At 41.2% G+C, this 27,396-nt stretch overlaps 1 protein-coding gene across 1 annotated transcript in view; it reads left to right on the plus strand.

Annotated features, from left to right (window-relative positions):
- The first annotated feature begins 491 nt into the window (after positions 1-491).
- Positions 492-27,396, plus strand: part of LOC126272573 (mucin-2-like) — a 128,237-nt gene continuing 101,332 nt past the window's right edge. Inside the window, exon 1 of the mRNA XM_049975496.1 lies at positions 492-600. Coding sequence (XP_049831453.1) covers positions 534-600 — 67 coding nt within the window. The 5' untranslated portion in view covers positions 492-533. The remainder of the gene's footprint in view (positions 601-27,396) is intronic.

The raw sequence follows: 27,396 nt of genomic DNA on the forward strand, positions 1-27,396 counted from the left end.
GCCGACGGTTCAATCCCAGTTCCGACCGTCCTGATTTACGTTTTCCGTGATTTCCCTAAATCGCTTCAGGCAAATGCTGGGATGGTTCCTTTGAAAGGGCACTGCTGACATTCTTCCCCGTCCTTCCCTAATGCCATGAGACCTATGACCTCGCAGGTTGGTCTCCTCCCCCGAATCAACCCTACCCGTATGCTGTTTCAAAACGTCAAGGAATTTAATGTCCAAATCCGTTGGTGTTCACGAGATGGTAGGATGATGTAGTGATTATCGGTGAGAATCCATATTCCTTTCAAAGGACTTGTGGTTGAACTTTGAGAACAAGAGTGTCGGAAGCGCAGGGTTGAGAGGCTGATGGAAAGACCGGCTCCAGCAGCATCGGACGGGTCCGGCTGCAGGTGGGAGCGGCTGCTAGCTGCTCCCTGGTCGCTGCTCCTCCCCCCTCGGCGAGGCGAACGCCGCCCGGCATATAGCGGCCACGGAGGCGTCTGCCCGCAGTGAGTGCTGCGCCAGACACAGCCAGACGCGGACGCAGCATGAAGACGCCGAGGCCGCTGCCGCTGCCGCTCCCGATGCTGCTGCTCCTGCTGGCGGCGCTGTCCGGTGAGTTCGCCTGACGCTTATGCAGCCCACATAGTACTGTTGCAACGCGGGCAGCGTTACGGACGACGGCTACACTGCATCGGCGAAAGTGAAGCTGATCGTGTTTTGGCGTGATATACTCAGGCACATAATACCCCCACGTAATGAAAAGGAAGTCTGTTCCACAGCAGATAGGAAATTTATTTCGTTGAGCGGAAGAAAGCAAGACCAAAGTAACCAGTAATTCGATTTCCCATTACATGACTGCAGACTTTCCCAGCGCTGAACAATTCATTGCAACGAGGCGAGATAGCTAATACCTGAGTTCGCGCCTGTATCTGATGCTCGGGCACTGGTTATTGTATTACCCTCATTGTCATTTCATCATCACTGACACGTAAGTTGCCCAATGTAGCGTCAACTGAAAAGATTTACAGTTCGACGGCCGAACTTCCCCAGGCGGTTGACTCCCTGTCATCAGTGCTAAACGAGCATTTCATTTCAGCTAATGCGTGAAGACTCAGATCGATCTGCAGTTTTCGCTAAGTGCACTTTGTAACAGCCCCACAGTGCACACCCCGCAACACATTGGCGCAAAGTCCGTGCACGTAAATGAGACTTCGCTGTGCTTAATGTGGTACTGGACCCGCCGAGGGTCAATTTCTTGAACTTCCAGTATTACTTATTTATTCTCCACATGTATCTGCAAGTGTCACATCTTCTGTTTCGGTAGGATTGGTAGCAATTTGGTACTTAGAAATACGCCGGGGATGTTCAATATGCAAGTAGTTATGAAAGAAAAAAATATGTTTAGTGAAAGAAAGAAATGGCTTATGCCTTAACAAAAAATTACGAGAGAGTGAAATATGACATCTAAAAATCAAAGGATTTATTCCTAGACTGGGTGTAGTGCATTACTTTAACTTCAGTCTTAAAATTAAGTAATGCCCATGAATGTAACTGATATCCGATTCAGTTATGAAGCTGTCCTCTACTGGTTTTTCTGTACCTCAACATTCAAATGTTCATTTTTGTTCATTTGCGCTACAGATTTTTCTCTACGTGTTCATGTGATGTAATCCAACTGCAATCAAATGTTAGTGAGAATATCTGCGACGAGCAGACTTTAATATTCTTCACTGAAAAATCTGCGACTTTATCGTGAAGTAGGAGTCTGATGTACTCGTATCTTCTACTTTGAAGATGCATTGTGCTATACATTCGTATAATATGCTCTGTGTTACCTTCAAGATGTCGTGAGCTCCGCTTGACTGCCTCGGTCTGCATCTGTTTTTTAGATCTACGTCTATACTCCGCAAGCCATCTTGCGGTGTGTTGTGGAGGGTACGCTATGTATCATTGTTAGTTCCGCCATTTCCCGTTCCAGTCGCGAGTAGTTCGCGGAAAGGGCGATTGTCCCTAAGCCTCCATATCGGCTCGAATCTCACCAATTTACATTCATGATATTTTTTGGGTTAGACGAGGAGGAAGCATACATTGGTTCTCTGTTCTAGAAATATACGATAAAGGGAGCTTAAGAGTAAACTATAACGTAATGCAGAACACCTCAATTGCGGCGGCTGCCACTGGCATTGGTTGGCCATCTCTGTGACGCTTTCTGTTTACTGAGTGATCCTGTAACGAAAGGAATCTTCTCTATTTAGTCCGTCAACCCTATCTGGTACGGATCCCATACAGACGAGTAATATTCAAATATTGGTAGAAAGAGGATTGTGTAGGGTACCTGCTATGTTGACGGAGTGCATTTCCTCAGGATTCTTCCAATGAATCTCAGCCTGAAATCTACCTTTCCCGTAGTTCGTTCCGTGTGGCCGTTCCGCTTTAAATCGTCCCCCTACGCATACTCCAAGTATTTTGTGGAAATAATTACTTCCACTGATTTTTCTGTAATCGTGTAGTCGTACAACAATGAGTCTTTCTGTCTACATTTTTTCTTGAAAGCGACTCACAATTATTTATTCTGAGTTACAGGTTATTGTTTCCACTTTGTTTTACGGCATCAAATGTTACGATACAATCTTAGCATTGTTTGCTTCACCTCTTTCATTGTACTCAACTCTTTGTTAAAAATAAAACTTATTCGTTAATTTTCTTATTTACTAGTCACACCTATCTTGTGCCCTCAGTAGTCTTTCAAGAATTGTTCATCATCTCAATATTTCTACAGCATAACAACTTCAATCGTCATCGCTGACTCTTACATCCGCCACTCTCGATGCTCTAGGCCCCTCTGCTGTGTTGTGACGCCACCTTAGCGTCCCCTCCAGCAGTTTAGCTTCCTTACGTCGCACGCCGTGTTTTTCATCGACGGCATCACATGGTCTCACGTCATTTGACGGTATTGAACTATTCTTCCAAACAATCTCCTTCCTTACCAGTGCTCTTTATAATCAAACTGCTACATATAAAAGAAATTGAATTTAGCTTGATTTTAAATATTGATTTACCTATACAAGAAGTATTAATTATTTATCAGTTAATAAAAATGTGAAGTTGCATAGAAGGATTCGGAAGATAAAGTCACCTTACACTGTAATCTACTTTGTTCCATTGAAGCGCTCGGTTCATTTCCTGTGACTCAACTATCAACCGCTCAGTTCAAAACAACTGTTTTTCACATTGGAGAACCGAGCTATTTACGGATCTCACCGGCACCCAAGGTCAGTCAGATGTAGGTAGATTTTCTTGCGACCGACAAAACTCTCGACCCGTGGATACTTACAAGACCACCGTCATTCACTACACGCCACCCTATATTCTATCTGACCTGGTGCCTCTGCTGCTGCAGAAGCAGGTGCTGAGCCGTGGTGTGGCGCGGCTGCTGCGGGCCTGCCTGCCTCTGGCCCGCTGAGCCAGGGCTCAGCTGTCGACACGGCAGCCAGCGAGCAAGACGTCTGACACAACTACACTAAACACCTATTGGTGCCAAGCTGCACAGAAGTTGATGTTCCCTGGGTGGCAGCTGTCTGTGTCTCCTGTAATAGTTCGTCTAGTTATGAGCGCGAATTTCTCTGACACCGGAAAAGCATTATCATATCTGGACAATCAAGAAAAATTATCAACTAGCATAGACAGACTGTGTTGTTCCATATGAAACTTTTTCTCATGTTCTTAATTACTTTTTTTCGCCTTTCAAAACGACGCCTCATTGTTGGAATAACCTTAAAAGTTGAAGAGAAAGTAAAATATTTAAAATGTAATGACAATAATAATAATAAAAACAATAATAATAACGACAGCCATAGTAACCACGGTAAAGACAAATTTTCTCAAAGTAGTTACATACAAATTTGTTGATTCAAATGGTTAAAATGGCTCTGAGCACTATGGGACTTAACAGCTGAGGTCATCAGCCCCCTAGAACTCAGAACTACTTAAACCTAACTAACCTAAGGACATCACACATCCATGCCCAAGGCAGGATTCGAGCCTGCGACCGTAGCGGTCGCGCGGCTCCAGATTGAAGTGCCTAGAACCGCTCGGTCACAGCGGCCGGCTTCGTTGATTCTGTGAAAGTGCACGATGGTGTTGTTACAGTTCATAACACATGACTAAGAATAATTTATTTACCAGGACAGAAAAATAATTGAAGCCATTTCATGTAATTTTCTACTAGTGGCAAGCATTTGACATGTTTACTTTTACTTGCCTAACCAAAAGAAACCCTTTTCTTTAGCTGCGCATCCGGCTATGATAGATGTTGTCTAATGTTCCATCCTCCTAGTGATGAAATGCTGCGAAATGATGTTGTGTGCTTTAGTCAGAGCCCTACAATCTTTAATACTCTGGTCAATAGTATCCTTGAAGCAGTTATTACATATTTAATTCTGAGTTATGAAAATGAAAAACGAAGGTAATCATGTCACGTGTCGACGACAACAACATTCCCTAGGAATTGATTACAACTACAAGAGGGAAGTTTTTTGCTGACAGCTCTTCATTCTGTCGGTTTCGAACTTCATCCATATTTCACACTGGATAAGACTGCATACGCGTATTCAGGACGAGCAGTGTTCGAATTTAATGACATGGTTATTACCAATATCAGCCAGTTACACTGCTCTTTAAATGATTTTTATTTTATAAATAATTCACAGTGAGCCCATTTCGACATAGTGCCATCATCAGTGCTTTGTAAATACATAAATAAGCGATGGTCTTATTACAATAGTCGGTAAGTATGATCAGGAAGTTATATAACGTCGTTAGGTGTGTTTACCTTACATGTAATGGCGTTGCTGCCATGTTCTGTCTTTTTTCAGAATTATTAGTTCTTCCTTAGATGTATGCCGATGACGTATATCTGATTTTAGTTGGTTTTTATGTATGTTATTATTCTCTTGAGGGCTTGGATGACAGTGGATCAGCGATATTATATGTTTACATAGTTACCATTATCAATAAGTGAGGTGGAAATTCGATTGTTGTTTTAATTAGTTAAATATGTTTGGTTCTAATTATATTTTTGTTTGGAGTTTGTTTTAGTTTTATTTGAGATTTTTATGTTATATTTTTATTTTTTAGTAACAATTTTGTTATTGTCTATGATTTCTTGGTGAGTATAAAACCAAGACATAACACAAAGAAAACATCATATTGCGACGAATGACTGAGTCGTTCATGTGAGGTTCTTCGGGTAAATATCTTAAGTGTGTTTTATGCCTATTTAGACTCCTGGTACCGAGAACACGTAAGCTTACTGCCGTCTGCAGCTGACGTAGAAGATTAGTCTTGGCGTCGAAATATTACGTATAAAATTGGAATTGTCTACAGTAGTTGATGTCAAAAAATACCACATAGATCCTAAGAACTTTTGCTTACCACAACAAGTTCAAAAGAGGTTAAATAAGACCTACTAAACTAGCAAGGCAGTTAGCAAGCTATTTCGGGCTAGGTGGTCTAGCGGTAAAACGAGTGCCTGGTAACCAAGGGATCGTGGGATCAGGTTCCGGCCGGACCACGAAAATTTTGTTACCTATACTCTAGACTTCACCTCTCAATGATGCGAGGTGTCGCCAGAAAAGACACATGGTTCAGAGTCAGCGTTAAACTGTAGATTCACTTTCCACGGTCGGGTAACTGCGGTACATTAAAGACGCAATGCCGCAGTGGTGTCCAATTGAAAGGTTAGCATCCACAATGAACCACAAGAAAGTTATTATTATTATTAGAAAGAATTGTGAATACATGTAAAATTGTTCTCATCGTGAATAACGTCACGAAACAAATAGAAAGAACATCTTGAATGTACCTAAGTGTATGAAATAACTATTGTATGTGAACATCGTAAGTAACTTCAGTTACACGAATTAAGACAATAATAATTGCGTGAAAAATGTTTTTATAAATTAAGTACTGCAGTGTGATATGAAGGCATAACTTTGCTCTGCAGTAGAAGCAGTAGTCTCTGGCGTAGGAATAATTTAGTTGTAAATGCCTTTTCTTGGGAGCTGCACCATCGCCGAGACTTACATAGCATTACTGCCTTACAGAACTCTAAGAACTCATTTTGCTTTTCCGCCATAACTGAAGTTCTCTACATCTGTTTTCGTACTACCGTAAACTTGATCAATGGTAGAGTGACTACGACGCCGCCCTCCGAAAGTTCAAGGCATTTTTGGAAGGAAGAAAGCAATTCAATTTCAATATCTCATCGACGTCCTTCTTAAGGCGATATTCAAAAAACATCCCAGGAGTGCTCGAGGAAACACTAAATGTGGATGGCTAGACTGCGATTTGAACCCCGCTTCTCTGTAATGCGAATCCATTGACTTAACATTATGCTTCCTCGCTTGGTGGATGATTTCGAGGATTATCATAATAACATTTTCACCATTTTAGATTTCTGTTTTCTGAGTTATGCGTTCAACTCCAGAATCCGAATACTAATGACATTTGTAATTCATCACATCTGACGAAATACAACATAATGAAGAAAAATACACCAAGGGGAAAAAATCGCAACACAAAAAAATAATTGACGTACACCAATGAAATTTGAGGTATATGTTTGTTTAGGTAACATACGAATGTGATTATGTATCAAGATCACAGGTTAATGCAAGTGCAAGATAGGCCATTGCCAATGTGAAATGCTGGTACGTTAATAACCGGTGTAGCCGCTAGAATGCTGAATGCAAGCTTGCAAACGTGCATGCATTGTCTTTCACAGGTGCCGGATGTAAGCTTGTAGGACGGAGTTACATACCGTGTTAAAAGGCAAGTCTTCAAAATGACAAGAGGCACTGTGTACGTAGTCCTAATCTGTGGAAATCTGTCGAGGATTCTAAACATCTTATTAATAATTTAGAGACTTATTTTACTACCTATGTTATAAATTAGAAATTAAAGTTCCGTTGATAACGGCATCCATACGGCTTTTCTCTGAAAATATTGACAAAAACTATAGAAAACATCAAGAATGAGAGGAAATAGAAATGATACAGATGGACTATGAAATTCAAATTTAGGAGAATATAATCATTTTTAACATATCACTACAGTCTGATTTGCAAAGCAGGTGTTTCGTAAAACAGAAATTTAGTGTGTTTTTGCGTTATTCGTATATTCCGTGTATTACGCACCTGATGACTGCAAGAATGTTGAGCGAAAAGTACCGCACTTAACGGCCGTGCAGGAAGAATAACATTGCATTTGTAATGAGTGAGAGGCGGAACGCACAACAGAATGGTCAGTTCAAGGTATGACATAAGAACCGAGCGTGGGAAACTCGCCCTACGCAACTGCGGAGAAATATCGTTTCACTACAAAAAGTCTTTTAGAGGCGATCAGGAATGTTTCATTGTTCTTGAATTTATTGCAGCGTTGTGGACACATATTTTTCCGGTTTATCTGCCGAATGCATTTACACTGAGCAAGTTGGGTGAGAACCTTCACGGAAAAGGAGATGGTCATCGTTGCTACACGCTGCATATGACCAGCAATTATGTCAATACTATAGAAACTGAAATAAAAACTACATGTGTTTTAAGCAAGTCTCAGAAGTTCGCATAATCACATTTGAAGTTCTTCACAATCATAAAAAAACTAACAGCTGTAAATAACTGAAATGAAGTACTTGTAAATAAATTTACGAAGTGCATGGAGTGAAACACTAGACAGCAAATTTTTCGGATAAGAATGTATGATGTACTATTTAGAAGCGTGTTCTTTCTGGTATTATTTCAAATCCAAATCCATATGAAGACACAACAGCTCTATATTTCTTTGTGCAACATTAATCATGACGAAGCAGTCACACATCGAGATACGTTTTCTTGCAGATGACAACGGCCGCGAAATCCAATTTGAGCGAGTTGCCGATAAGCTATCCACCGTAAAACTCAAGACGACAGGGGCAAGTCTTCCTCACGACCCTTAAAACTTTCCCATTCTGACGTAACTAAAAAGTATAGCTTGTGATCCTTTACCTAATGAAAAACTGAATATGAAGAAACATATTGATGATATGCTGAAACATATAGGTTCAGCTACTTGATGTTATTAAGGTTACTGCAAATTTTGGTGATAAAAATATCTTTGCTATTGTAGGTTAAATCTGACTTTGGCACAGAAAGTTGTGAATTAGGCTGCCACAGAAATCTTTGGTCTTTTACCAAAAAGCACTGAAAGTCTGACAGTTAGCCGAGCAACATTTAAAAACAAATTAAAAGAATATATGAATGACAACTCCTTCTACTCACTATATGAATTGTTAGATATGATGTAGTAATTGTAAAAAAAAAGTTTATATCGTGTGAAGAAAACCTATTTAAACTGAGACGTTCCACATCATTACGAAATGTCGTACTCATGATCTATGGAACAAGTACTAATGTAGTGTTATGTAACATTACATGTGTGTAGCTTCCTAAAATTCCATCACCCCCTTCAGTGACATCGCTATCACCAGAATCATAAATTCTCTACTGTCTACTTGTTTTGGCTGTCATGTGCAGAATTTTGTTAATACATTTGTTTAGCTATCCCATGACCAATCAGAATTGCACAGCACTAAGAAAATTGTAAATAACAACAACAACAATGATAATAGTAATAATAATAATAATAATAATAATAATAACAATCATGTCGTATAACACCGTTCACTCTGAGTATTAACAAGAACCCAGCAAATACAAGGAACGTCTTTTCGATAAATGCACAGAAATCAGGTTTAGAGAATTGTTCTCTATAAAGAACACCATATTTACACATGCCATAATCCATACAAATTACAAAAATGTATATACGTACTCGTATGTATGTATGTTCCACTTCTCCTAAACCACTGGATCGATTTCAGCCAAACTTGGTACACAAATCTCATACTGTCTAGGAAGGATCACTGTGGTGATAAAGAGCATCCTTCCATCAAACGGGGCGGCGGTGTGGGTAAAAAAGCAATGTAGCCCACGACGCTCAAAAATCCCATACTTTAGTCATCCAGTATTTGAGAACGGGAGCATTAAGAGACTTGCAACAAACTTTGCACATAATTTCAAACTCTCCATTAACTTTTCCTCGCTGACAACCTCTACAAAATGATGAAAGGAAAAAAGATCATCACTTACTACATTTTCGCTGTTCATGCAGTAAAACTGCCACATGAAGCATGATGTTTTAATTTATTACTTTTTTACTACTAATTGTATTCGTGACCCATTTTGCACGTAATTATCTCGTGTACCACTAAATGTACCAGAAAAATTGCGTCATTGTACGACACTTAGTTCAGGAGATACGACAGATTAGACACTGAGATCCGTGAAAAAGTACCGTATCATACAAGACGTTTAAATTATTGCTTCGTTGCTACTAACTCTATTCGCAACACTTCACAGATAGTATCCGCCGCTGAATGTACCTACGGAAACATATCACTGTATGACACATAGTTCAGCAGATACGACGTCAAATACAGAGACGCGTGAGAAACTGACGCTTCATGCCCGACGTTTTTGTTTCTTACTTCTTTGCAATTAACTATATTCGCAGCAAATTTCGCAGATAGTAGCCTCATATTACATTGAATGTACCTGCAAAATTGTGTCACCGTAAAGCACATAATTCCGGAGATACAATGTCAAAACTTTAAGCTGCGTGAAAATGAAGCTGCAAGGAGAAATTCTCTAGGCATATAGGCGAAATATGTAAATAAAAACGTGTGAAATGTGTTACATAAATGTGAAATGTATTTGACATGTGAGAATGAGGACAAAGCCACGGGTAAGAAGCTCATCCGTACACCTAGAACGATTTCAATAAAATTTGGTATATGTACTTATATTAGTTACAGTCTGGAAAGAAATACCTTGGGATAAGAACCACCACTCTCCTATCGGGATGAGCGTGGTAACGTTGAGAGAGAATGGGAGAGGAGGAGATGGGCAAACAGCAAGGGGGAAGAGGGAGATAAGCACAGACGGGAGTAGGAGGAAGAGGACAGGGAAAAGGGTGGAAATGGGAGAGGGGGAGGAAGAGACAGGCAGAGAGAGAAAGGGAAGAGGAGGAGATGAACTGGAAGAGGGGGAAGAGGAGATGGACAGAGGGAAGTGGGAGTAGATAGAGGGGGAAGTGACGTATTGACACTGATAAGGAGGATGAGGGGATGGACAGAGACGAGGGATAGGAAGAGATGAACAGAGAGTGGTAGGTGGAACATATAGACAAAGAGAAAGAGGGAAGGATGAGATGGGCTAATGGACTAATATAAGTGGAAGAGATACATACCATGGCAACGTCGAGGACTCAGCTAGTCTCATATAAACATTGGCGGGAGAAAAGTAGTAACACCAAGAAGGAGTAGTGCGACATAAACGAAAATTTGTAGGCGTGTTTCTACACCTGAAAAATGATGTCCGGTCAGATTTCGCGCCAGTCGCATAGGAGTAGCGCTAGTAGCGCCGTTATAAGGTGAGGATCGGGTCTGCTTTAAATACACGCTGTAACGGTCGAAAGCGTTAGTTACCTTCGAGATGTTGCTCAAGAATTCCTTTAAGCCGACAAAGACACCCCTATAACACCGACTGAGTTTGAACGAGAACGTGTGATAGGGATACGAGAAGCTGGATGTTTCTTCTGCGATACTGCAGAAAGACTTGCCAGGAATATAGCGACTGTACACTATTACTGGCAGCGGTGGTCAGGAGAAAGTACGGTCCCAAGAAGACCGGGCTCCGGACGGCCATTTGCACTACCGAGAGGGAAGACAATCGTGTTCGGCATATGGTTCTGGCTCATTGTCCTGCATCTGCAGCTGCAATCTGAGCAGCAGTTGGCACCACGGCGACACACCGTACTGTTACAAATCGATTACTTCAAGGACAGTTCCGAACCAGATGCCCTCTAGCGTGCAATCTATAGACGCCAAACCACCGTCATTTGCGATTTCTGTTCTGTCAAGAGGGGGATCGTCGGAGGGGAGGGTGGAGGTTTGTTGTGTTTTCTGATGAAAGCCAGCTCTGCCTCGGTGCCAGTGATGGCCGTGTGTTGGTTAAGAGAAGGTCAGTTGAGGACATGTAGCTAACCTGTCTGCGTGCCAGACACTCCCGACTTACACCTGGAATTATGGTCTGGGGTGCGATTTCATATGATAACTCTCGTGGTTAGTCTACGCACACTGACTGTAAATTTGAATGTCAATCTGGTGATTGAACCTGCTGTGATACCATCCATTAACAGCATTTTAGGGGGTATTTTACAACAGGATAACCCTCTCCACATACTGCTGTTGTAGCCCAACATGCTGTACAGAGTGTCGAAAAGTTGCCTTGGCCTTTTCGAGCACCAAATCTGTGTCCAGTCGGGCACATAAGGGTCACAATCTGAATAGAACCATAGCGTCATCCACAATTAGCATTAACCGTCCCTGGACTAGCAGATCAAGTGAAATAGGCATGCAACTCCATCCACAAATTGATATCGGGTACTCGTAAAAGACAATGCATACACGTTTGCATGCTTGAATTAATATTCTGGCAGTTGCACCTGTTATTAACGTACCAACATTTCACTTTTGCAACGGCTTATCTCGCGCTTATATTAACTTGTGACGGTGCAGTGTTAATGACTTAAATAGGTTACCAAGACAAATGTATTCCCGAAATTTCATTAGTATTAATCATTTTTTTGGTGTTGTGACATTTTTCCGTCAATATATGTGGTATGTGATTGTTTTATTGTGGATAAATCCACCAGTGTTGGCGTGACAAACACACATAAAATTGCTTACGAGGATTTCATTTATTAACCAGTTGCTTCGTCAGAAGTAAGAAGGAACGTCAGGGTTCATAGTACCCTCGACGTCGAAGTCACTAGAAACGGAACAACAGTTCGGGCTCTGGAAGGTCAAGCAAGACTGTCTGTCTGTCGAGTTCTTTTCAAAAGTGTGAGTCAGAATTTGCCATCAGCGATTTAGGGAAATTACGGAAAATCTAAACCTGATAGGCCGGATAGGGAATGATTCTTAGGTCCTCCCGAATGGAAGGCTAGCGTCTCCGCCAGTTTGCCACCTGTTATGGTCTTCTATTGAAGGATTAAGAGAACCAAAACATAAAAAGTACAAAAGAGGAACAGTGAGACCTATGTAACATTGTACTCCATAAAGCTTCAGCTTTCATCAGAGACGTCACGACTGATTTTACTTTGTTCTTAAAATGTATCGGACAGGGTTCTTTTAGTGGGTACGATGAACGGACTGAATTCTATCTCTGAAGCTGATGAAAGCACAATTAATAGCTCTCACGACACCAGCTTTTCGGTAATACAGCGTACGTTTCCCTGCCATTTATGTTAGTTTATAGCCACAACTATGGTCCAGTGTTTGTTTTTCCAAGCAGACAGCTACGTAACAATGTACGAGCTCTTTCCATACAGCTATGGTTAGTCGGTTGGCTCTTTTGAACTGCTAGCTCTCAGGTCCAGCTCCGAGATGCACTTATGAAGTATAACAGCTCTTCACACATTTATTAATCAACTAGAAACTGGATACCAAAAGAAGAAGCAGTTTTATTTAGAAAATAAATCAATTTGAAATAATAAATTTCTTGACCTTACTATCTGTTGTAGTAATTTTAATAACAAAACAATTGTTACAAAAATTAGTCGCAGTAACAGTTCTTAAAAATGAAGTATGTCGCTTTCAATCGTCAGCAGGTCTCGCATATGGAGTGAACAGTGTTCTAATGGCAGTCCACTATCCTGGTTTAGGTTTCCACTCCAGACGAACACCAGAACGGTTTCCTTAATAACACTGTGGTCGATTTCTGCTGCCGCTCTTATCCCATCCCATCTACTACTGAGTCTTTTATCTGACTGGAAAACTCTGTCCTTTATAAAATGTCCTCGGCCTTTTTGATACTTCCAATAACTATTTCGCATTTAAATTTGTCGCGGTAAGATGATCGAGAATATTTTATTAAAGGATCGAGAGAAAATTCATTCCCACGTAACTGTCCTTACTGATCACATTACTATTAAACGCACGTCTCACGGATACACTACTTTGTTTGAAGTCGCGTACTGCAACTGAGTACCGCCAAGGGTGTGCAATGGACACTACCGTACCTGGAATACCTACGACATTTAAGTCGTTACTCTACTTTCAACCGTCTATCACTTGTCACTATCGTATTCATCTGTCACTAGTTAGTTAGTAAGCAAGATTTGTTTTCAATATGCTTTGCAGTGTATCGGACTGTGATTGAGGCCTAAAAATATTGATTATAATTCCTCCCTCGAGAGGGTTAAGACACGTGTTGGGTAGGGAAGGGAATGGAAGAGTGATTAGGTTGTAGTGTCTTGCTGATGACGACGTCATCGGGAAGAAAGTACAAGACTCAGTTTGCAGAAGGGTGGAGAAACCATCAGTCTTATCCTTTGCAAAGGAACGTTCCCGGTATTTATCTTAAGTGTTTTTGGATAACCACAGAAAACGAAAATCTGGATTGGGGATGAGAATTTTAACCCCATTCTTCCGGAATGTCAGTCCAGTGACTTTAATTTTCCTTGGGTTTCCCTAAATTCGCTGAATTTATTACTAACCTAGGTTCTTTTCGAAACCTTAAGTAATTCTTGGCTGGGCTCCGCCTCTGACCATTTAACGGTTTTATTATTGTTTCTTTCTTGTGTGAGCGTGTCTCAGGAAATCAGTTTTGTTTCGAAAGCATCTGACTGAAGGAACATTCGCTCTGGTCTCATTGATATGACGCAGTCTATAAATATTTTACACAGAGAGTTAATCACCCTATTCTTACGGACATAATGGAAAATTCAAGAAGAGGTGAAGTGATCTGCAATACAATTATTGTTCTTGGGATAGTACAACCAGCTTTGGCACATCCTGTGGCCCATAAAAGGTAATAGCTTTCCTGACTATTTTTGACGTAACTGAGACCGGAAATGAGGGGTATTTTTCGGTCGCGAGAGGAAGTGTCACATCCGAGAATGAATAGTGGTCCCACAGACGGAGACGAGCAGCTTGACTGAGTGCGCCGCGTGCGTTCCCGCTAGGCGTGGAGCTCAACTACCGGTGTGCGAGACACGTCCCTCTGTACTGATCGCACGCGCTGCAGTCCGAGAAACACTTCATTCGCATCTTAATATCTACAACCGTCCGACGAAGACATGACAATGGACGCCAATAGGAGATTAAAACTAACGAATATCACTCTGTTGTGTGATGAACGCGCCTTGGGCGTAGACGTTATTTCTGCGGATACCAGTTGGTTTATTGCAGCGTGTATTTTCAGTGCTGTGATGATACTGAAAAGTTAATTACTCTTTATGGTAAGCATATTGTGATTACTGTTGCCGCAAACGATAAATATGTCATAGCGTGTAGGCTTTCACGGCCGGCATCGTCAGTAGTTAAAACTTCCGGGCTGAGAGGCCGTGGTCGAACAGTAGAACTTCTTCTCCCTGACGTTTCGTTGCCAGCTGCGGACAACATCTTCCGAGGCGAGTCTACGACTGGCTACCAAGCCGCGGAGGTCCTGTATATATAGAGCGGGTAGAGGGCACCACCACTCGTCACGTGATGTCAACAGTAAAACTATCTCTGACGCGTTTTACTGTTGACATCACGTGACGAGTGGTGGTGCCCTCTACCCGCTCTATATATACAGGACCTCCGCGGCTTGGTAGCCAGTCGTAGACTCGCCTCGGAAGATGTTGTCCGCAGCTGGCAACGAAACGTCAGGGAGAAGAAGTTCTACTGTTCGACCACGGCCTCTCAGCCCGGAAGTTTTAACTACTGATAAATATGTCCTTTGGCACAGGAGAACACCAGATGACGGAGGTCATGGATTCAAGGAGACGTAACTAAAGCTGCTATGTTCATAATCTTTCTGGTAACACACCTGCTTACCAATACAGAGACGTCACCTTTGATAGTGTGCCGCCTGTAGAGACGTTCGACACCTGGAAGTCAGATCAGGAGAGGCAAATAGCGATCATAATTTGAAGGGGAAGGTCAGGTAGTAACACAAAATTCAGTTGTTCACATGTAAGAAATTTCAGAAAAGCAAACCGGGAACTCCTGCACGATGAGTTCGTTTTCCCATCCATAACGGAGCCGGGAGGCAAAGCTGACGGAAAAATCTTTGAATTATAGAAAGATTTCCAGAAGGCAATAGAAGAGGCTGTGCTACAGCACAGCTGACTTCTTGCAGCTCATAACTTACTGATCTTAGAAGACAAATTCGGAAGGCGGGAAGAATATATCACAAAAGTTTGTATGACACAGATCTCAGATTGATGCAATACAGGCAATTGAAAGAAAGGTATAAAACTGAGATAAGATCTGTCACACTAGCTAGCTGAGAGAGGTTTGTTCGAGAAATCCTGGCAGTAGATTCCTGGGGGTAAGCTCTATAAAATTATAACTAAGATATTAATATCCTCTACTACTCTACAGTCAACACTCAAGGCCGAATGACAACAACCTGGAATGAATTCGCTGAAACTCTCTTTCAAGTTCTCCTTTCAGATACTGAAAATCACTAAAAACAGGGAGTTGCTCGGAGTGGTTTATGACAATAAAGCCACCATATATCCGTGTACTGATGATGCAGAGGTGGCTGAAATTGTATGCGAAATGAAAGCGAACGGAGCTCCTGATCTCTGTGATTTACGAGGAGAGGTAGTACATTTCATTAAGTATCTATGTAGCTCCTTACATAAGCAGAGTATTTAATGAATGGATGATACAAAGCGTTTTCCAAATACTCGAAAAGCCATTACAAAAATGCTGCAAATAAAGGTCCCATACTTCCCAAATAATGCTGGCCTATCTGCTTAAGACATGTGCTGTGTAATATTTTGGAAGAAGCCCAAATCAATAGATTTAAATGCTACAAGATTTCAACGGGCTGGAATAATGCTCAGAATGGACTCAGGAAAGTAAATATATAGAGTGTGATTAACGAAGCGAGAAAATTAGTATACACTATAGACATTAACTATATAATAGGTATAATGGCAGGCTTATCAGGGTCGTTTGCTAATTTATGATATTCCTCATTCTTTAGAAGACTAAAGCTAACGGAATGCCCAAGAATGCAGTACGGTTGTCTATTGGATTTCTGCAAGAGCCGATAGGTGACGCTGTCAAGTTATACGTCAGTAGTTCCCAAACCTATTACCAGAGGTTGTCCTCAGGGCTCCGTTTGCGGTCCTCTGGGACTTGATCTTAGAAGCACCTCTGATAGACTGAAAAACATTTAAAATTGTTAGGAGAGCGTATCACGAGTTTATATTAACTGCAGTTCTGGGTCATGGTGACAGTGTTTGGGGGCAGAGGTTACGACTGGTCAAATCTGCCGCCGCAGTAAGAACATTTCACCGAGAAATTTTGTTACGAATCTTTGGAGCCTTCAGTAACTCAGCTGTAGAAGACCTGATGATATTAATGGACGTGCCCCCTGAACCTAAAAATAAGAGAAAAGCCTGCCATCTGTTGGCTGAAGAAAAACCATTATAAAGAAAATACACGAAGTTCTTGGGAAACCAGCAACAAATCAGATAGCAATGAATAATTTAATATATGCAGAATGGCAGCAGAAATGTAATTCCTCAGACACAGGAAGGAGGACGCTTCAATTTCTTCCTGATACAAACAAATGGCTTCAGATAATTTTGGAGCCAAGTAGGGAAATAATCTATTATCTTCGCGGACATGGGCCACACCGTACATATCTGAATAGAATTGGTGATAGGTTAATGATCACCTGTGACTGACGATATCGGCACACTAGATCATGTCCTATAGGAATGTCCCGTTGTTGAAGATATGGCAAGTACTGCGCTGCAGGCTTTAAGAGGTGAAATTCTTTACGACATAATTCGAATAAAAGAGGATTTTGATATCAAAAATGTTGTAACTGATACTGTCTCATAAAAGGCAGGGCCTGATTATAGCCAACAGACACCATAGCAAAAACGAGTTAGGACTGTTAACGACCCTAGGGAAAATTAGGACTGTTGACGACGCAACGGCATAATGACGAACCCCAGTAGCTCTACGATTGCTTGGTCCAGTAACGGAAGAGTAATAGAAGGTGACCACAAGCGTACGTGTTGTTGTTGTTGTCTTCAGTCCTGAGACTGGTTTGATGCAGCTCTCCATGCTACTCTATCCTGTGCAAGCTGCTTCATCTCCCAGTACCTACTGCAACCTACATCCTTCTGAATCTGCTTAGTGTACTCATCTCTCGGTCTCCCTCTACGATTTTTACCCTCCACGCTGCCCTCCAATGCTAAATTTGTGATCCCTTGATGCCTCAAAACATGTCCTACCAACCGATCCCTTCTTCTAGTTAAGTTGTGCCACAACTTCTCTTCTCCCCAATCCTATTCAATACCTCCTCATTAGTTACGTGATCTATCCACCTTATCTTCAGTATTCTTCTGTAGCACCACATTTCGAAAGCTTCTATTCTCTTCTTGTCCAAACTAGTTATCGTCCATGTTTCACTTCCATACATGGCTACACTCCAAACAAATACTTTCAGAAACGACTTCCTGATACATAGATCTATATTCGATGTTAACAAATTTCTCTTCTTCAGAAACGCTTTCCTTGCCATTGCCAGTCTACATTTTATATCCTCTCTACTTCGACCATCATCAGTTATTTTACTTCCTAAATAGCAAAACTCCTTTACTACTTTAAGTGTCTCATTTCCTAATCTAATTCCCTCAGCATCACCCGATTTAATTTGACTACATTCCATTATCCTCGTTTTGCTTTTGTTAATGTTCATCTTATATCCTCCTTTCAAGACACTGTCCATTCCGTTCAACTGCTCTTCCAAGTCCTTTGCCGTCTCTGACAGAATTACAATGTCATCGGCGAACCTCAAAGTTTTTACTTCGTCTCCATGAATTTTAATACCTACTCCAAATTTTTCTTTTGTTTCCTTTACTGCTTGCTCAATATACAGATTGAATAACATCGGGGAGAGGCTACAACCCTGTCTCACTCCTTTCCCAACCACTGCTTCCCTTTCATGCCCCTCGACTCTTATTACTGCCATCTGGTTTCTGTACAAATTATAAATAGCCTTTCGCTCCCTGTATTTTACCCCTGCCACCTTTAGAATTTGAAAAAGAGTATTCCAGTCAACATTGTCAAAAGCTTTCTCTAAGTCTACAAATGCTAGAAACGTAGGTTTGCCTTTTCTTAATCTTTCTTCTAAAATAAGTCGTAAGGTCAGTATTGCCTCACGTGTTCCAACATTATTACGGAATCCAAACTGATCCTCCCCGAGGTCTGCATCTACCAGTTTTTCCATTCGTCTGTAAAGAATTCGCGTTAGTATTTTGCAGCCGTGGCTTATTAAACTGATAGTTCGGTAATTTCCACATCTGTCAGCACCTGCTTTCTTTGGGATTGGTAAGAAGAACGAAAAGAATCAGTGAAGTGATGTGCTCTGACACGTCACCAGCGGTCTGAAGGCAGCGAAATATTGATGGACCCGATAGGGTGTTTGATATGCTACGGAACGTGGAGAGAGAGAGAATAGATACATTCCTATAGTAGTAAATTTTGTGTGTGTGTGTGTGTGTGTGTGTGTGTGTGTGTGTGTGCGTGCGTGTGTGTGTGTGTGTGTGTGTGTGTATGTTTGTGTGTGTATGTGTGTGTGTGTTCATCTCAGACTACAGTAAACGGAAATAGCGAAGTTGCATAGAACAATATATCATTTAATTGTTCTCCGAGGGTCAGGTGATCCTAAAATTATCATATGTGATCGTAATATAAGTGTTAATATTGATGTTAGTAACATAATTTGCAGTAACAGTAGTAGTTCCTGTAGAATAACCGAAGTGGTGATAGTTGTAACGTTCACTTTTTACATTTGTAAACAGTTGCATTGTTTGTTATTTTAGTAGCAGTTTACGTTGTTGCAACAGTGCTAGCTGCAGTAAATATGAAGATGATTCTAAAATTACTAAAGACAGTTTGAAATAACGAAAACATGTGGCTCTTTTTCTCTCGTAGTAAAGGAACGACCAACTAAGATTGAACACAGACGTCTTAGGAAAACTATTTGTGGAGTAGAGTATAAATATCCATATAAATGTTAGAGCGATAGTAGTAAAAAGGAATAAAGACCAGGAAAAATAGTGTGATGAACGTTGTAAACTTAATTCGATGTCCAGAATAGAAAATAAGAAAGGAAAAGATGTAGCGTAGCATAAAGATTCACATAAATTTAATTCTATATGTGACAGTCCATTGTTATCACAAAAAAATGGACGTAAACGTACATGCTCTCCGCTATCAGGTGTCTCAACTAGGGATAAGCAGCATAGGACAACGGCGTGTTTCAAAGACTGTTCCCTATTTTGTAATTATAACGAGGAAATATTCAAATGGACATTAATTTCATAAGCTTTCTTTTAAAATGCCATTAACAGCTTATGTGAACCTGAGCGTTTCCCTTTGTTTGTTTTCATCCTTCTCCTACTTCTATCTTCCCCACAGATGGCAACTCTTAGCAGTGTGACTCATATCATATGTTACGTTGCTGTACAAGCCAAATGATACTTAATTCGTCATACGAAATCAATTGATTCATGTTACGATGAATGGAGACATCGACACGACATACAAGAAACAGCAAGGCACAAAATCATTCTAAATGCGAAAACATCCTTGGTCAAATATAACTCGTCTTACAATTGAAATGGCAGTAATCAGGTCCTTTATACAGTCGAAATATCTGGATGAGCTCTTAAGCAGTGACACACACAGAGCCCATTTTTTCGTTTTGTATTGGCAGTGTTTCTTGGTGGTGTCAGCAAGGAACACACCACGCGTCGCTCCTAAGAGTCGTCAGACGAATTTTCTCTGATGTATCGGCAAATATTTGCAATTTAGTTGCGCTATGTGCAGCTGCAATAAGCCCAAACAAATACTGTACATCAAATCTTTCGTGCGATGCCCAGTGTCGACGGGAAATGTCCGTTTGTTTCCCGTTATAAGCAAAGTGACTTAAAGCGGAATTTTACGTGCCCGTTCGATAGAACGGTCCCAGATTAATCTGGCGCGATATTCGTTTTGTCAGTATGTGTTAATAAGGACATTAAAACACGAAGAATAACCAGTACTCCAGTAGCGCTAGCGACTGAGCAGCGCTGTTGCATTGCGGGTGACAATCAGCGTGGGCCAGGGCGCAGCTGCCGCTGTCGGAGTACTGATTATTCTTCTGATTTTCTGTCGCCGTTAATACGTATCTGCAAAAAGAATATCACACTAAACTATTTTGGGACCGCTTTGTCGAATGCGCACGTAAAATTCCATTTAAAAAATCCTTTTTATTCTATAAAATGGTGTAGAAATATAGCTTTCATTGTTATTGTAGTGGGTGAGTGCTACCCAGATCTTTCTTAACAAGAAATGGGGCGATTATATTATATTTCATAATGACTACAAGAAGGAGAACAAAACTCTTGGTCTGACTCTCAGAATGTGTTCGAATAAGGAGACCTGTTGTTGAAATGTAGGCTCAAAGGTGGCTCTTGCCTTCTGAACACTAGATATAATTGTAAGTTCTATCCCTACTCCTGGAGGACTTCTGCCATTCTTTGTCCCACTTTTTCGTGACTGAACCTCAAACTCTTCGTAGGAAATCGATAGCTTGGTTTCGACAATGACTAATTTCTCCGTCGTAGGTGGCCTTCAAAGGCCAAAGAACATAATTTTTTTCTTTAAATGCTACACTGTGGCATTCTTCAGCACAGGCGGGAATGTTGTTGACGGATGCGGAATAATGTCATCATTTCTATGTCATGCACCACGGGCTAATTTCTTCATCCGCTGTCTAAATGCTTCAGGAGAGTAAGCGATGGTCTGGAATCTGATAACGTGATGGACGATTTCACCACTTGTTGATGAATGTCTTGGGAATCTGAAAAACGGGCGTAAGTCCTTCTGGATGAATAAATCTTTCTTTGCTTTCGGCTCTGCGATACCAGTAAGAACCTCCGAGTGAGTCATCGGTACGTATAAACAGGTCTGACTCTTTTCCATTTGGAGAGATAATCTGCCAGGGATCAGTCAGTGCCTCCTTCCATAAAAATGAGGTATGACTCTACTGGCTGAAACAATATACCCTAGTAACTAGCAACGTGTGAGTGGCCAAGTAAGTGGTCCCGACAGTCGGGATACCAGTTACTTTGGAATAAGGCTGGGCATCTCGGACATATTCTGAGTCGTAGTCACCTTTGTGCTCATACGGCAAAGACTACCAAATCCACCGGTTATTCCCTCAACCTTTAGGGGTAAAACTCAATGGGACTCGGAGCAAGTAAGGCTAGCAACCTGCTTCCCCGATACTTTAAATATGATGCTGGCAACAATCAGAGCAAAATGCCTCGGACCTTTGGAGGTGACGGAGTCCCACCTCTAACTGACAAACCAGGGACTCCTAAGATACGACTTGGGAAACAGATGGTAATGAGATGGGGAGCTATTAATATCAATGGGGGCTACCCTGGGAAGAAGGTAGAGCTGGCAGAGGCTGCAAGTAAGATGGGGCTGGACGTTTTAGCTGTTAGTGACATTCGGGTAAGGGGTGAGAAAGAAGAGGAAGTGGGAGAATACAAGGTCTACCTGTCAGGAGTCAAAGCAGGAATAGCACAATGGGGTGTAGGGCTTTATATCAGGAAAGAAATGGAACCCAGCGTAGTTGCAGTAAGGTACGTAAACGAACGACTGATGTGGATAGATTTGACCGTGTCTAGCAAGAAAATTAGGATTGTGTCAGTATATTCGCATTGTGAAGGGACAGATCAAGATAAGATGGATAGTTTTTATGAGGCACTCAGTGATGTAGTTGCTAGAGTAAAGGACAAGGACAGTGTTCTGCTCATGGGTGATATTAATGCCAGGATTGGAAATCGAACAGAAGGGTATGAAAAGGGTATGGGTAAATTTGGAGAGGATATGGAGGCCAACAGGAACGGGAAACAACTCTTGGATTTCTGTGCCAGTATGGGCTTAGTAATCACAAACTCCTTTTTTAAACATAAGAACATTCACCGGTATACTTGGGAAGGCAGAGGAACCAGATCTGTCATTGACTGTATAATAACAGATCAGGAATTCAGGAAGGCTGTGAGGGACACACGTGTTTCCAGGGGATTCTTTGATGACACTGATCATTATTTAATCTGAAGTGAAATTGGGATTGTGAGGCCGAAAGTGCAGGAGGTCAGGTCCATATGTAGGAGGATAAGAGTGGAGAAACTTCAGGATAAGGAAATCAGCCACAAGTACATAACAGCAATCTCAGAAAGGTACCCGTTAGTTGAATGTAGTCAATTACAGTCATTGGAAAAGGAATGGACAAGGTACAGGGACACAGTACTAGAAGGGCTAAAGAATGTCTTGGAACAGTAGTGTGTAAAAGTAGGATGAAACAAACAGCTTGGTGGAATGACACAGTCAAGGCAGCCTGTAAAAGGAAAAAGAAGGCGTATCAAAAATGGCTACATACTAAAAGTCAGGTAGACAGAGAAAGTTATGTTGAAGAAAGAAACAAAGCCAAACAGATAATTGCAGCATCCAAGAAGAAATCTTGGGATGACTTCGGAAACAGGTTGGAGACTATGGGTCAAGCTGCTGGAAAACCATTCTGGAGTGTAATTAGCAGTCTTCGAAAGGGAGGTAAGAAGGAAATGACAAGTATTTTGGATAGGTCAGGAAAACTGCTGGTGAATCCTATGGATGCCTTGGGCAGATGGAGGGAATATTTTGAAGAGTTGCTCAATATAGGTGAAAATACGATCAGCAATGTTTCAGATTTCGAAGTAGAATGGGATGATGATGGAAATAGGATCACATTTGAGGAAGTGGAGAAAATGGTCAATAGATTGCAGTGCAATAAAGCAGCTGGGGTGGATGAAATTAAGTCGGAACTCATCAAATACAGTGGAACGTCAGCTCTTAAATGGCTACACAGGATAATTGAAATGGCCTGGGAGTCGGGACAGGTTCCATCAGACTGGACAAAAGCAGTAATCACACCAATCTTTAAACATGGAAATAGAAAAGATTGTAACAACTACAGAGGTAACTCTTTAATCAGCGTTGTGGGTAAAATCTTCTCAGGTATTGTTGAAAGGAAAGTGCGAGTATTAGTTGAGGACCAATTGGATGAAAATCAGTGTGGGTTTAGGCCTCTTAGAGGTTTTCAGGACCAGATCTTTAGCTTACGGCAAATAATGGAGAAGTGTTATGAGTGGAACAGGGAACTGTATCTATGCTTTATAGATCTAGTAAAGGCATATGACCGGGTTCCTAGGATGAAGTTATTGTCTGTTCTACGAGATTACGGAATAGGAGGCAAACTTTTGCAAGCAATTAAAGGTCTTTACATGGATAGTCAGGCAGCAGTTAGAGTTGACGGTAAATTGAGTTCATGGTTCAGAGTAGTTTCAGGGGTAAGACAAGGCTGCAACCTGTCTCCACTGTCGTTCATATTATATATGGATCATATGTTGAAAACAATAGACTGGCTGGGCGAGATTAAGACGTTTGAACACAAAATAAGCAGTCTTGCATATACGGATGACTTAGTTGTGATGGCAGATTCGATTGAAAGTTTGGAAAGTAATATTTCAGAGCTAGATCAGAAATGTAAGGACTATGGTATGAAGATTAGCATCTCCAAAACGAATGTAATGTCAGGATTGAGTGCCAAATAGGAGGAACAAAGTTAGAACAGGTGGACAGTTTCAAATACTTAGGATGCATATTCTCACAGGATGGCAACATAGTGAAAGAACTGGAAGTGAGGTGTAGCAAAGCTAATGCAGTGAGCGCTCAGCTACGATCTACTCTCTTCTGCAAGAAGGAAGTCAGTACCAAGACTAAGTTATCCATGCACCGTTCAATCTTTCGACCAACTTTGTTGTATGGGAGCGAAAGCTGGGTGGATTCAGGTTACCTTATCAACAAGATTGAGGTTACGGATATGAAAGTAGCTAGGATGATTGCAGGTACTAGCAGATGGGAACAATGGCAGGAAAGTGTCCACAATGAGGAAATCAAAGAAAAACTGGGAATGAACTCTATAGATGTAGCAGTCAGGGTGAACAGGCTTAGATGGTGGGGTCATTATACACGCATGGGAGAAGCAAGGTTACCCAAGAGACTCATGAGTTCAGCAGTAGAGGGTAGGAGGAGTCGGGGCAGACCAAGGAGAAGGTACCTGGATTCGGTTAAGAATGATTTTGAAGTAATAGATTTAACATCAGAAGAGGCACCAATGTTAGCACTGAATAGGGGATCATGGACGAATTTTATAAGGGGGCTATGCTCCAGACTGAACGCTGAAAGGCATAATCAGTCTTAAGTGATGATGATGATGATGATGATGAACTAGCATCGAAGAAGTGTAGTCACTGAGCACATCTACTCTTGCTGGTACAGGGATTTGAGTGGGTGGAGGTCCCAGTTCAGCAATGAAGTCGTGGTAAAGGCACAAGGCATAAAATAACCAAAGTAAGTAGACGAGAATGTATATTCACGTTGTGAGTCCGATAAGCAAATCTGGAAAGCAAGCCAACGTGTTCCTAGATCATTGTACAAAACTGTAAAAAGCAATGATGTACGTATCTAGCATCTGGATACAGTTACACCCATGGCTCGTGATTGTCAGCTTTGCAGCAACAAAAATGCAAAGCTTAAACGTGCAGCTCGAGATGATCTAGAATTTTGAATTCTGAGAAAGAAGTATGGATATTCTACACGTGAAGTCGCATTTAGTACAGTCAGAATGTTCATAGTCGGTAAAAACTTTCAAAATTGGGGGTTACTGTTGACGTTATATGAAACTGGAAGCAACAGTATCCGCCGATGGTACGTTAGAGCATCCATACGTTAGTTAATTTTGTTCATCAGAGTGCAGCTGAAAGTGCATGCCGGAACACCGTTCTGTGATACTGTGCCATCGAAGGCTCGGATTACAAAGGCCATGTGAAAACGCGAAATTTAAGATTTGCTTTAAATGGTGCTACACTAAACTGATGGAATTAACCAATATGGTCAGTAGCTCGGTACGGACTGCTGTTAAAGTTTCGAGAACATACCTTCACCGAAGAGTCAAGCAGTATATTGCTCCCTCCTACGTATATCTCGCGAAGAGACCATGAGGATAAAATCAGAGAGATTAGAGCCCACACAGAAGCATACCGACAATCCTTCTTTCCACGTACAATACGAGACTGGAATAGAAGGGAGAACCGATAGAGGTACTCAGGGTACCCTCCGCCACACACCGTCAGGTGGCTTGCGGAGTATGGATGTAGATGTAGATGTAGATGTAGAATAACCATATGCGTCATCTACAGTCAGTACAAAACTGTGATATTTTAAAATACATGCAATCTATTGCTGTCTAATTAAATTCGTGTAGAAACTTTGTGCTGGTTGTCGTTACACCAACATGGAAATTACGTGCCAGTGTATTATCTTTTTCCATAGATCCTCATATTATGAATCCAGATACCTTGTGTTTACACCTGACGCTTATGTTTCCTTTTCCTACCTTTCAGGTTTCGTTACCACCTCTGGTTTGTACTTGCTAGTTTGTCAAATCTACTAGCTCTTAAAGCAGACAATGGACTGGAAACTGCTGTTGCTGATCCCTAATCTGGATTGTTATGTTAACTTTTCATCTGTTTTGTACATCATTCAGACTTCGATCTCACGCAAAATTAAGGGTGATTTCCCCTATTCTAAGCTACAAATCGCATTGTACCATTTTGTTGCATTTCCTAAGGCATGGAGTACACCTATTAAAATTCATGGCTCAATTCCTCCAGATGAAATTCATTTTACAATGCTTACAAAAGATTTTACACGTTCAAATATTTAATTAACGAGAAGTGTCTTAAACATATGTCCAGTTTATCCGTGCATTTAAAGTCACTTGAGATATAATATGCTATGGATCGCTCGCAGTCCACATGAAAACCGCCTCTGTGTAGAAATCTTCTTTTTCGTTATCTTTGACTGTCGCCGTGGACAATAACATGTGCCAAAATTAAAACAAGACGCAGTGGTCTTTCTTGCAGACTGTCCTGCACACCGATGTCAATTTGCCGAAGTCTTACACGACCAAATCTCGTCTCGAAATGTCACCGAACTATCTAGTACTCTTCCACTGCGCAAGATATCATTGCAACGAGATGAAAAAACTAACACCCTCCAATGACACTACGTTACATTTTGTTCGGAATACCTAATCAGGTTTTTGCTACTAATTTGTAGCGAATTAATAGGAAGCAAACGCTTACTTTCGCTATCACTTGCTGCCCGCGCCACTAGCAGTCCACAATATTTGACTTCCGTCACTATCACATGATCCGTGTGACTACCAGTGATAGTGTTTTCTTCACCTTTCTTTCCAATGTTCATTTCGAAATAACGCCTTGAATTAAATTTTCAGTCAAAAACAAGACACTGATTTGTTCTGCATATTGAGTGATTGTGTCTTGTGATTTCCTCCTGTAGCTATTAAAAAAGAAATTTATGTTCCCTGTGTCTAACTATTTCTATCACGAAGAAAAACTTAGATATGAATATGAATTTTATACAAGAACATCTCTAACCTGGAATGCGGCAAAAACAAAATGTTTCCCTATCTGGCACTGACTAAGAGACGTGCTTAGGAAGGTATCTCGAAATAATCAGTCTACTGCTGCTGACGTAGAGCACGTATTCGTGGCTGATGAGGGGAAGATTGCGCGCCGTTTTCATTTCATACCTTTGAGCAGGAGGCCTGGCGTTTAAGGGCATTGACAACTTTGAAATCTCTAAAGAGGTAACCGTCGGTAATTTCTAACACACAAGTTAGGAATGCTGTCTCAACATTGGTCTGAACTTATTTAAAGAAATAAAGATAATGTACACTGAGGTGCGTGAATCGGATTTGTAGCACAGCTTGTCACCAATAAAAGGCAAGAGGTTTAACGACTGAGACACTACAGCCGGTTATAGACTTTATTTCGATAATTTCCTGTCTTACATGCTCAGTATCGAATATTAATACTTGTGCATTAGTGACTGAAAGAGTACTCTCCTACTTTCAAAGCAAAAAAGTGAGCTTTGGTTTGCTTGCATCACAGGAACAGCGGAGAAGATGCCTTTCAGCAGTGATGTTTGTTTGAATCCAAATGACTACCCAGGAACTCTCACTTAGGTGTTTACAGAGTCTTCATAACACCACACAAATTGTCGACCGTTCCACTCTCGAATAGCGTACAGGAAAACTGAGTACCTAA

This window comes from Schistocerca gregaria, chromosome 5 (genome assembly GCF_023897955.1).
Source record: "Schistocerca gregaria isolate iqSchGreg1 chromosome 5, iqSchGreg1.2, whole genome shotgun sequence".
Lineage (NCBI taxonomy): Eukaryota > Metazoa > Arthropoda > Insecta > Orthoptera > Acrididae > Schistocerca > Schistocerca gregaria.